The sequence below is a fragment of the Sinocyclocheilus anshuiensis genome, unplaced genomic scaffold (assembly GCF_001515605.1).
Source record: "Sinocyclocheilus anshuiensis isolate Anshui unplaced genomic scaffold, SAMN03320099.WGS_v1.1 scaffold2468, whole genome shotgun sequence".
Lineage (NCBI taxonomy): Eukaryota > Metazoa > Chordata > Actinopteri > Cypriniformes > Cyprinidae > Sinocyclocheilus > Sinocyclocheilus anshuiensis.
In genome coordinates, this window is record NW_015547755.1 from 171,670 (window position 1) to 184,870 (window position 13,201).

The following is a 13,201-nucleotide window of genomic DNA, read 5'->3' on the forward strand; positions in this document are numbered from 1 at the left end:
TGCCCTTTAGCATGGTGTATTTTTATTTGTTTTGTTAATAAAAGTTCTGTTTTATATATAGACTAAAGTGAGTTTGACGTTGTATTTTGTTGTTGCATTCAAGCAATTGACGCCGAACTGCCGCTAATTCGAAAGTGAAAGTAAAATGTGCACGGTGCTTTTAAGCTATTTATAAACGAAGGAAAGCGAGAAAAAGAGGGAACGCCCCTGCCTCGCGGTGATACCGGTATTACCGGTGTTGTCACACGTCGATTAACCGGTGGGAAAATTTCCTCACCGTCACAACCCTAAAATACACTAAGCATAAATAGTATTATTTGTACTTAGTGTAAATTAGTGTTATTTTTGTTTAATTCGAATTTAATTGAAATAATATTAAAGTTTGTATTAATATTTTGAATAATTGTTTTATTTTTTGTTATTTAAATTGTAGTCTTAGTAATAGTAATTTTGTTGTGTTTTTGTCATTTTTTGAAGGTTTTATTAAATGTCTATTTTTTTTTTTTTTTTTTCAGTCTCAAACCCTTCTAAAGGTTAAAATGGGTTTCTCACACTTCCTTTTTTGCTTTAGCAATTGACTAATAATCCAAAAAAACTAACACCCAAAAACATCACTTAACAGACTTTGAAATTCATAATGAAGGAAGTCTTCAATTTCGAGTAAACTTTTGAGTCCTAAATTTCCTAAGTTTTCATGTATCTCATATTTTAGTCTTTCTCAAGCTACAATAACGGTTTTCTGTTTTTCACCTGACTCTTTGCTGTTTTTTGATTTTTGGTGAATTGCATGGAAACCAATGAGGGTCAATTTGACCCCAACACCACCAAAATGTGTACAGCCTTTCCAAAACACATCTATGTGTTGAGACTTTGCACACACATTCATGACACAAAATGAGAAAAAGCCACCAAATTTCAAGAAGTAATAAATAGTTTAACCAGTGTTTCAAACTGTTTAAAAATCAAACACAGTATGAAAGTTGAGTTTAAAAAACATTGTAAAATTTACACGCATCACCTTCAAGTTTAAAGTTCAAATTCACAACTCGATAATGCTAATTTGGGGGCATGCTTTATAGAGATATTGACCTTTATGCTTCCTCACTGGCCTAATGTACAGAATGCCAGCGACGCTAAATTAGCGTAAATAGTCAAGACTCCGCCATCAGCTGTGCTACCGAAATAACGTTTCAGCGAATTAGCAAGAAGGTGGCAGCTGCAGGGCAAATGGGCGTCTATTTCCACACGTCGTGAACAAAAGGTCACTCACCGGTGGTGTCTGGCGGCGGCTGAGGTCGCTGTGGTGCTGGAGGCGTGGGGTTCGACACTGGTGAGGGCCGCACTACTTCCTGTGGCGGCTGCTCGGATTCTGTGGGAATACCCTGAGGAACGGACATTAACAGATTGATCATTTGTGTGGTTTAAACAAGGTACTATTCCAGGTCCTTTCTTCTTTATTAATACACATTAATTATGTATGCAATTCATTGGTGCAAGATATTTTATAAAATGTGACCCTGGAGCACAAAAGCAGTCTTAAGTCGCTGGGGTATATTTGTAGCACCAGCCAACACTATCAATGGAAAGCTTATTTCAATTATCAAGAATCTCAAGAATTGACCCTTATGACTGGTTTTGTGGTCCAGGTTCACAAATAATAATAATAATAAAAAAAAATTCAATAAAAACGTGTCTCAATGTTATAAATTTCCATTAATTAAAATTATAATTACTATAAATTTTCATTTAATTAATAATTATATTTATACTTATTACTTATAATAATAAATAAATAAATAATTATTTTATTTCTGCTTTTTGAAAAGCAATTATACATGACCATTAGACTGCAACAATAGAAAAACATATGAATTATGCATACTGTAGCAGTAATATTAATATGTACTTAAATAATTTATCTATTATTAAATGAAATTTTACTATTAATATTTATCATTATAATTATCATTGCTATTGTTGTTGTTTATGCTATTTTATATCTATATATATACATACACACAAAATTATATATTTATGCAACATTGGTGATCTAAATGGTTGCAAACATATTTATTTATTTAATATATTAATTCTTTACTATGTATTACTATATATATATATATATTTAATATTACAATTAATTTTACTATTAGTATAAATATCAATCATTATAATTATCATTATTGTTGTTATTTATACCATTACAGAAAAATAAATAAACACACACACACACACACACACACACACATTCATTATTTGCATATGTTTATGTAAAATTGTTTGGTGATTTAAAATGGTTGCAAATATAATAAGATATTTTACCAAACAAATGGACAGAATATTAAAGAGCTGCAAAGTGCAAATATCAATAAAAGTCCCTGATCCTATTTCACTCAGAAATGTGTCACATTCCGAAGTAAAATGGCTTGAAAATGTCATTTCATGCTGACATCGAGCAAGACTAGTTATATTAGTTCTCCCAGTATTTTCTGGGAATAAAACATCTGCAGCTTTACTATAGTAAGTAAATTAGTAACTCTCACCATAAGCAGGTACTCCACGGCTCTGTCCGGATTGTTGAAGCTTGCTCGTAATGCAGAGATCACCTGTTCTCTCTCATAACCCATTGACATGATTTCCGTAACCAAATTTTCATACGCTTGACCTGTAACTAAAGAAACACAAGGCGACAGATGTTAACGTCAAGTTCTTCTCTCCTTTACCTAGTTTATAACAAAACCGAAAACCAAACGTACCTAGTATGGACGCAGCTGCTTCTAAAAGACCCAATTCATCTGTAATGCTGAACAAAACACACAACAAATTGAGGATTTTTCATTCTTTAAAGGTGACATATCATGAAAATCTGACTTTTCCAGGTTTTAAGTGCTATAATCAGGTCTCCAGTGCATCTACCAACCAAGGAAACGTGAAAAAGATTAACCCAGTAACTTTATTCCGCATAATATTACCGCCCCTTAATCTGTAAGTTTACACCCACGGCGCCGTCATTTTGCTTTCACAAGCGACAACGGTGTGCTAGTTCTAATGCCATGCCGAAAGTTTGAGCAAAACTTGCTAACTGTTCTGTCTTTGGCTGCACAGACGAGCACAGAACACTGTTTAGAGTCCCAGCCTCAGAGGAGACGACAGAGCAGTAGATTTATTGATTTATTTACTGTATATTGCTGCTGCCACACAGATCTAAAACAAACATGCAATTTATTTCCCAGCTGTTTACCTTCACAGACATAACCGACTGTTTTTGTAACTCGTGTGTGAATGAGAACTTAGTTTAGTACTCACATGCTGTGACAGCCGCTTTCTGTCCGTGTGCTTCAGATGTGTGCACTCAGGAAACCGTATATCAGAAGTTTAAACTCATATGGTTTAAAACGCATGATTTCAGCGCGATAAACATTATAATCAGAACCAAAACAGATGTTTTTTTAGCAGGTCCGAGCTGTAATGGTGCAGCTCTATTCTGGAAAAGGGGGCGGGGAGCAGTAGCTCATTTGCATTTAAAGAGCCAGGCCCGAAAAACAGCGTGTTTCTGCTTCCACTCAAAATAGGCATTTTCAAAATGATATAATAAATGATCTGTGGAGTATTTTGAGTTGAAACTTCACAGACACATTCTGGGGCCACCAGAGACTCATATTACATATTGTAAAAAGGGGCATATATGTCTCCTTTAAGCAATTAAAAAGTTTGTTTTTGTGGGCGTGGCTGTACCTGGCCTCTGATTGGGCGACGGCCTGCTCCTCTTGGGCTGCCTGGTTCTTCTCTTCTGAAATCAGAGTGGGAGTGGCGCTAACAGGCTCAGGCTTTTCTGCAGCAGTCTCCGAGGCAGCAGGGGGCGCTGTAACGGGCGTCACGGGTGGCTCCGCTGACGCTGCTGATTCTACGGGAGCGGGAGGAGGGGTCGGTACCGGCACTGTGGAGGCAGCAGGAGGTGCAGCAGGAGGTGAGGGTGGATGTGCAGGGGTTTCGGCAACAGTCGCGCTAACCGTAGCGGCGGCTGCCGGTGCGGGAGGAGGAGCTTGTGGCGGTGCTGCAGATTTGGGCTGTTGAAAGAGAAACACAACTGCACAGAGAACTATAGAAACCTGCCAATGAACTTTAACAATGTTTCTATCCAAAGTTGCGAATTCAACTTGTGCGAAATATTGAAATTTTGCAAAAAAACATATGCTAGGGCTGGGACAATAAATCGAGAAATGATTCTGCATCGATTCTGAGATTATCGGAATGCATCGCGATTCTCTCTAGAATCGATTCTGAGCTTAGTTTTTAACAGCAGATGGCACTGCGTGCTTTAGAAATAGACGAATTCTGCTTGCTTCCAGTTCCTTGCACACGCACCACTTGAACCTAAAATAATAATTCATAAAGTTCGAAAAGGTTGAAGCGAATTACAAGGATGTTCACAGTGGGCTGTGTTTACATTAATCTCGTATCATAAAAGCATAAAAGCCGATGTGCAAGTACATTTAACCACTTACATTACTCAGCCGAACGCACAAGCGATCTTCTTCGTGAGCATTTGAGTGTGCGGTTAAAAACTAGCCTAGAGCGCCATCTGCTGTTAAAAACTAAGCTCAGAATCGATTCGAAAGAGAATCACGATGCATTCCGAAAATCTCAGAATCGATCCACGAAACGCGATGCCCTAACATATGTGAATAAAGCCCTAACATATGTGAATAAAGAAACGTGTTCGAGCGAACAAAAACGTCACTTCCTGGGAAACTGGCGCAAAGTATAAATAAAAATGGAAGTTGCCGAAACTGGCGAAAGTACTTCGGCTCTGTTTCCTACAAAATAAACTTGTGGGCAGATGAAACGCAATAACAATCGCAGTCATGTTATCTTGCGTTCGTATGTCTGATGTTTGGGAACGCAATCTTGTGAGACTGTTCTGGGAAGTAATTATACCAAATCAGTTTTTTGTTGCACATCGTGGAATTTATTCAGTTAGGGTACGTTTACACTAGGGATATGCCGGTATCAAATTTTCATGTTGCGATTAATTGCTAATGCTTTTATCACGGTATACGGTGTTATCACGGTGTTGAAATTTAGTTTTAAAAAAAAAGTGCTGTCATAATACAGTATAACACAGGTTTAATAACTTTTTTCTTATAACAAAAATAACTGAACATTTAAATGCAATAAAGCAATACAGAAAAATGTATAAAGTTAAAAGTTTTACACAGATTAAAGTGCAAAAGAACTATAAAGACCAATAGGTATCACTTTACAATAAGACCTCATTAGTTAACCTTACTTAATGCATTAACATTCACAATGAGCAATAGCTACATTTGCTACAGAAGTTATTAATCTTTGTTTAAAAAATACAAGTCTTAGTTCGTTAGCTCATTAAATAACACAGTTGCAACTTTCGAGTTTAACAACGTGTTATTAAATATTGGAATACCTAAGATTAATGAATGTTCAGAAGAATTTTTCATTGGCAGTTTATTAACTAATGAATTAACTAATGTTATCTAATGAAGCCCTAATGTAAAGTGTGACCGAACAATAAAGAATCAAAACACTTTCAAACAATATCTAGGGCATGTTGTAGTCCAGATTAAAATGTAAAAAAAGTTTCAAAATAAATAACCTATTAAGTCTAAATATTTAAGTATTTGGCGCTGTGAGGGACATCATAGCAAAGACACAAATCTGAATGGCTGTTTAATTCATTTAAACATGATTCAGAAACAGAAAGTAGTGCAGCTGCTTTGTTTACAGGGTTTCTGGGGTAACGGCTGCATTTAAATGAACTTTTATTATTATTATTATTATTATTTCTACAGTTTAGCGCCATCTGCTGTCAGAGAGTGAAAGTGCGCTTTCATCCAGAGCGTCTCACATATTCAAAATTCTGAATAATTTGTTATATATAATTATTCACGGTATTTAGAAGTGCCCACGATAACAATATCGTGCATATTCATTACCGTGATATATCACATTACCGAATACCGGCACAAGTCTAGTTTACACTACAACGATTGTACAAAAAACAGAAAAGTTTTTCCTTTGTGTTTTTGACAAGTTTTGCATACAGACGACAACGGTGTCAAAAGATTTAAGTTTTTAGTGTATACACCCCCTAAATGTGATTCCAATGTAGTTTATGCAAACATTTTCTTATCAGATAAAAAAAAAATATCCGTCTCAAATGTATTTTGAATTGTTTTATGTGCATACGTTAATTTATGTGCATTTTAAGATTTTATGCACATCTTGGTATTTCCATCCAGCGTTTTTAATGCGGCATACCACAATTTGAAAGAAAATGTATGGAAGGAAAATATATTTTTAAGGGCATTAGTGGGATTGAAACTTGCATAAATGAGCTTATGAAGAAGGCAATGAGAGAATTGTGAGGAAAATAAAAAAGCCTTACCTTTGTAACCATCACCACGACAAAGTTCTTCTCATCTATCTTGTATTCTTTTAGAGGTATATCGTCATTCAAAATTTTGCCTGTGTTTTATCGAGAAAAACAAACGCAATTTTATAAATCAAAAAGCATCTTATTAAAACCAAAGAAGGATATGGTGCATGCAAAAAGTAAAATGTGACAGTAATTATAATATATAGGTAAACATACCTTTTAAACTCACTACCATTTTTGAGCTCAGATTATAAAAAGAAAAAATCATGTATTATCCTACTTGATGTCTTAACCAATTGATGTGCTTTTTACTATATACCTCCTGTAATTTCAAGTCAATCAGACCATTGCACACTGAGATATGGGTCTCTATGTGTTCACACTGTGTGGTGGCCATTTTGAAAGCTGTCTGAAAACTTTCACCAGAAGACGAGCCATTATTTATTTTGCAAAATCTTGTCCTTTAAATTTAATGTCATATTTATTAATTAAAAATGGTTGCTGCTCCAATTAAGCTCAGTGTGCTCCCTTTAAGCTCTTCCACATTGAACTTCTATGTAAATACGTCATAAGCAGACTTTAAATATTAACTGATGGTTGTCACTTTAAGTTAATCTTTATAAAATGATTAATAACTTATTTTCATAGCTTTAAGAAGACAAAATCTTGACGCAAGCTACGTAACTATAGTTTATGCCCAAAGATGAAAGAGGCATGTTGTCCGTACAAAGAAGGAGCCATCAGAAACCTGTCGTATCTGTCCAGGAAAAAGCGACTAAAGGCTGGAATACACTACATTACTTTTAAAATTTGAACAGATTTTTAAAACACCAGGCATCATTCGCTTACCGACTTTGTAAATAATCACAAAGGAAAACTGGGCATCATGCACTAAACAAGACAAATGACAAATGAAAACAATGTGAGTTCTAAAATCGGCTGAAAATATCAAACATGTTTGATATCCTCTGACTGGATGGATTCATAGTCTGAAGCTAAAAAATCAGAGTCTGTGACCATCATACACTACGTGATTTTCTATTAAATCAGTCAACTCAAATATGCAGACTGGCTCTGACCTTTGGCAACTATAGTGGCAAAAATCGTGTAGTGTATTCCAGGTTTAAGAAAATATAAAAAAGTTGACATCCATTTAATTAGGCTAGTTTCTGTGTTCATCCCCATGAATGAAATGTTTTATTGGTTTGTTTTGTTATTTGATTTTTGAATATGTGTTACTTAGCTGAATGTGGACAAGTCTAGTTGTCGCAATGTGTTTGAATTATCAAAATTGAATGCCTCGTTTCTTTTTTGTGATTGACTCTGTACCTTCAAATAAAACATTTTTCAATTATTCTTTAAAAAGGTTGTTTAAAATAAACAAGAATGTTTTAATAAAACATGGTGTGAGCTTATTGGGAACAGGAGTGTGCTTAAAGGGTACAAAAATTACTTTTTGCATTTCTGTCAGGACCACTATTGTCAAAGATGATTGAGAATTAGCATACAGTTTGGATTGGCGGTATGGTTCTGTTCTGGGCAAGAACTCGATGTACATCTTAATTGAAATGCTTTTATCATTTAAAATTAAATTAAATATTGTGTGAGAGATTAGTATTTCATTTTAATATAACTTCTTGTACTGAAACCGATATCTTGTGCACTAAAAATGTCTCAATGTAGATTTTGGTGAGCTTAATAGCTACGTTTACCTAGTGCTGGGCGGTATACCGGTTCATACCGAATACCGGTGTTTATTTTTGTTATGATATGAATTTTTAAAATACAAAAAAAGTAATATAGCCAAAACAACCGCATAGCCGCTCTTTAGTGTAGATGCATGTTGATTTTATCAGACAATGCCGCGATTATAAATGAGTGACTCCTGGTTAACATGTATTAAAATTGGTCGTGTTTAGTCACTATTTAGTGTGGTATTTTTTGACAATATTCACTCATCATGACAGTAAAATAGGGCATTCTAAGTCAATATACTGCAATATTTCCTCTCTCAATCAGTAGAAAATATGGTTAACACCCGGTCATGCATGAAAAAAAAATACGCCATGTACCATGAAACCGGTATAATTTTGAAAAATACCGTGATATAAATTTTTGGTCATACCGCCCAGCACTACGTTTACCCCTAAGCTTTGCAATGGCAGAAATAATAAATGTCCAAAGAAACAGACCTGAATAGATTAGTTTTTGACCGACTGCTGGAAAAACATCTTGCCCCTTTTCTTCCTCTATCTTCTCTTTAAGAGCCTTTACCTGTATTTACAAGGACATCATTTAATCAGAAACATCTTCACAATTCAAATGTATGTTTTCAAGGACAAAATAAGAGTCATGAACTGTATGATTATGAAAGCAGGCAACTAATGGTCATGTGCTTCCCAAATTTTCTTCAAGAGCAATAGATTCATATGGATTCATATGGCACATGCTGAATTATGAAGCCATTTCATCTTATTGCGTTGCTCAAACACATTCAGACTTTTTTTTAACAAACCTCAAATACTCATTACAAAATAACACATTTATAAACACTATACATTTAAATAACCGAGACAAAAAGTTTTAAATAATAATAGTTCCTAAGGTAAATACAATCTATATCAGTAATGCATTGTCATTCTAGGAAAATACGAAGCATGGCAAGCTGTTTTAATATTCATTCATAAAAACAAACTAGCATATACACTGTGTATTCCAATTGTCAGTAGCATTTGTAACTTTTCTAGTAAGATTTATTGAACTATAAAGTATTCTTACTAGTCATTACTTAAAAAAAAAGAGTAAATTAATTCTACTAGTCACAGTTGGCATACACATTAATGTTTATTTTATAAATACTAGTATCTATTGAATACAGATTAGTAAAGCTGGAATACATACTAGTAACTACTGGTATAACATACATATTTGGTTTTAATAAATAATAAAATTATAAGAGGTACAAGCAATAGCTAGCTGGTAGTGTATACAAACCCCCAAAGAGTGTAGAGGCAAAAATTAGCCATTTTTAACCAGTAACAACGCAATACTAATCACTAGTGGAATAGTGACAAGTACTAGTGTCTAATGAATAAGCCTTAGTGACTAACTATTGGGATAACTAGCGTTCTAGTAGCCTATATAATTAAAAGTCCATATCAGTGAAATAGACAATATGTACAAATCACTATTGGACTAACGTTACTTGCTGTTAATTAAGATGTAACATTAAAAAAGACTAGTTCGTTTAAACGAATAGGTGTCAAGTGGGCTTGCCACAAGACGAAGAGTGTAAACAGACCGTTATTAAAGTGAATCACGCGACCGTTATTTTCAAATTAACAGCCGTTAGAATGTGCGGCTCTGTGACGTCACCTGTTATAATGCAATATTATACAATGACAGCGACTTTCCGCCGCGTTCCACACGCAGCCGCCGGAGGCCGCGGCGTTTCCCAGCGCGTCCTGCCCGCGTCCTGCCACGTTTACACGGGCACAGAACCGCACACTCACCGTCAGCTCCTCGTCTATCTGCACTTTGAACGTCTGCTGCTGGAGGGTCTTCAGAGTGATCGTCAGCATTGTGTTTGAGCGCGAAATACAGCCTCGCAAGTGTCCTCAGTGAGCGAGCGTGGAGATGTGACTCAGCTATCTTCAGGAGGGACGAGGCGCCTGTGTTATGGGAAGACGCCATCTACTTGCTGAATTGGACAAGACACATGGACACATGGACGTACAGTGACCCCTAAGAGTCTCATGAGTGTCTGACTGGCATTATATGAGATAAAATACCTAAGCAACACAAGTTTCTAGAGCTTTCCTCAGAACTAGCTTCACTTCACTCAATGACAAACCGTTGGAGACCACGAAAAAGGCAAATCTATATTTCTATAGAAATATAATTTTTATATACATGTTTGTTTTGAAAAACATTCACATCATTCTCAACAAAAGTCTTGATTTAATTGACTCAAGTAGTGAGGACACATAATTGTTTATTGTAAATCAAGAGAGAATGTGTTTGTTTGAACAAATACCATGTGTTTTTCTTGGTGTTTTACCATTTAATAACTTCAACTAACCTTGTCTTGTCAGTAAAAAAAAAAAAAAGTAAAATTTTCTGATTTGTTAAGAGACTCATTTTGAGTCTACAAGGGTCCCGTTTATGTTTTTTTTTTTTTGTCACTTGACAACAAAATGGCTCCTTGAATGTTTTTACATTGTGCTGTGTATTTAAATGATTATTTATGATAATATTATTAACTATTAGTGGTGCAACGGATCACAAAATTCACGGTTCGGATCATATACGGATTTTGAGTCACGGATCGGATCAGCAAAAAAAACCAAAACTTTACTTTAAAGGTGCAATGTGTAATATTTACATCGATCTATTGACAGAAATGCAATATAATATACATAACTATGTTTTCAGAGGTGTATAAAGACCTTACTTAATGAACCGTTATGTTTTTATTACCTTAGATTGAGCAATTTATATCTACATACACCGCGGGTCCCTTACATGGAAGTCGCCACCATGTTTCTACAGTAGCCCTAAACGGACAAACTGCTCTACACAGGGGTGAGCGGGGGACTGAGCCGTTGGTTGCAATTCGTAACCTCACTGCTAGATGCCGCTAAAATTTACACACTGCACCTTTAAGTACTTCTATACCATAGCAAAAACTACTAGCTTAACTAATAAAGTTAGTAATAAAACAAGAACAATTACACAAATTACAAGCATAGATGAAAACTACAAAGAAGACCGAAACAGGTATTTATTGGCTGCTGTCTCTTTAAGACCAAATGCACGGCCCTAATACTGACACACATCCGGTTTCTTTCTCACCAGTTTACGTTCACTTAAGAAATAACCGACTGCGTTAACTAGAATACTTGCCAAATCGGGTATTTTAACATAACTTTGTGTGTATGTAAAAAACGGAATCACGCGGTGTCTGAATCGCGCCTCTCTCTCTCTCTCTGCGAAAAAGCACGCAAGTTAAAACTGCTTGAATGTGTAGACTGGCAATACCGACGACATCTTAGTCCTGTATCGCCACCGTAGCGTCTCTAAAGGGAGGGGTGAGCGGGGGACTGAGCCGTTGGTTGCAATTCGTAACCTCACTGCTAGATGCCGCTAAAATTTACACACTGCACCTTTAAGTACTTCTATACCATAGCAAAAACTACTAGCTTAACTAATAAAGTTAGTAATAAAACAAGAACAATTACACAAATTACAAGCATAGATGAAAACTACAAAGAAGACCGAAACAGGTATTTATTGGCTGCTGTCTCTTTAAGACCAAATGCACGGCCCTAATACTGACACACATCCGGTTTCTTTCTCACCTGTTTATGTTCACTTAAGAAATAACCGACTGCGTTTACTAGAATACTTGCCAAAGTGGGTATTTTAACTTAACTTTGTGTGTATGTAAAAAAAGGAATCACGCTGTGTCTGAATCGCGCCTCTCTCTCTCTGCGGGTGCGTGCTTCGGTTGCGTGCGGCAGCAGCTGAGCGCACAGAAAAAAGCGCGCGAGTTAAAACAGCTTGAACTATTTTATTTTAGAGAGGTTATAATTATTTTAACCATTTAATGGGACTTTTTCTGTCATTATGTTATCAAATAAATTATATATATATATAAATATATATATTAGGGATGCACCGATAGGATTTTTTGGGGCCGATACCGATTTTAACAAACAATTATTGGCCGATTCCGATACCGATATTTATCACTTCCTCTCTTATTTGAAAGTTAGGCATCAAAATAGATAGTATTTTAATAATGTTTTAAATCAGCAAAGTTCAAAAACACCTGCATTAAATTATACTAGCAGTTTCATTGCTGCATCATCAAATAATTTCTAATGAACGTTGGATTGGATCCATTTAACATTCAGTAGGTCTACATAAATACAACAGAACAAAGATACATATTAAATAAACTGCTTTTTAGGTCGGTTTAACAGTTTTCAGGTACAGAAATAAAGTAAACAGATGTAAAATAACACTTCACTGTATAAATTAAATACATATTAATCCTTCTTTATTGTAACAGACTTTATTATGATTAATCTTCTAATTTGTTTTTGTATACATTTGAATGTGTTTTGTAAGTTTAAATATGTATGCGATCTCCTTTACTAAGGCGGGACTCTTATTTTGACGGGTTTTCTGGTCTACGGAGCTCAGTGTTGCCAAGTCCGCGGTTTTCCCGCGGAATTGGGCTACTTTAACACTGTTGCCGCGGGTTTAAGCGACCCCAATAACGTGATATTTAGCCCATAAAATGCGAATTTTACCAGGGGAACTCCACCAAAAACGTGTATTTTACCCCACCGGAATGCGATTTTTACCGGAGGATCCCCCTCGAAACGTGATTGGGCTAGTTTTGAGTAGCAATTGGGCGGGTTTTGTTGTGAAAACCTGGCAACCCTGACGGAGCTATATGGGTAATGACAGCACGCATTGCACGCATTTCAGTTTATTAAGCACCCCCCGAAAAGGCATGAGATCTGTATATATTTGTTTATTGTTAGTTGTAATAAGTGTTTTGTGAAATTCGTTGAATGTTGATGATAATGCAACTGAGAGAGAGTTTAATGTGCACTTCTCGTGCTGTGTTTTGTTTAGCTCTTATGGTGATTTTTTTTGGAGTGAAAAAGGACGCAATAAACTTAAAACCTCAGTAAAGTTTTGGTCATCATTCAGATGAGGTCCGCTACACTTATGAAAGTTACAAAAGTTATTTAGTCAAGAATAGTGTGC

General features: G+C 35.6%; 1 protein-coding gene across 1 annotated transcript in view; it reads right to left on the bottom strand.

The window, feature by feature from the left end:
• The window catches only part of LOC107704496 (UV excision repair protein RAD23 homolog B-like), a 13,213-nt gene extending 2,929 nt beyond the window's left edge, over positions 1–10,284 (bottom strand). The window contains exons 1-7 of the mRNA XM_016507430.1: positions 9,928–10,284; positions 8,608–8,689; positions 6,425–6,504; positions 3,736–4,067; positions 2,757–2,803; positions 2,544–2,671; positions 1,271–1,382 (exon numbers count right to left, since the gene is read on the bottom strand). Coding sequence (XP_016362916.1) covers positions 1,271–1,382; positions 2,544–2,671; positions 2,757–2,803; positions 3,736–4,067; positions 6,425–6,504; positions 8,608–8,689; positions 9,928–9,996 — 850 coding nt within the window. The 5' untranslated portion in view covers positions 9,997–10,284. The remainder of the gene's footprint in view (positions 1–1,270; positions 1,383–2,543; positions 2,672–2,756; positions 2,804–3,735; positions 4,068–6,424; positions 6,505–8,607; positions 8,690–9,927) is intronic.
• Between the last annotated feature and the right edge of the window lie 2,917 nt (positions 10,285–13,201).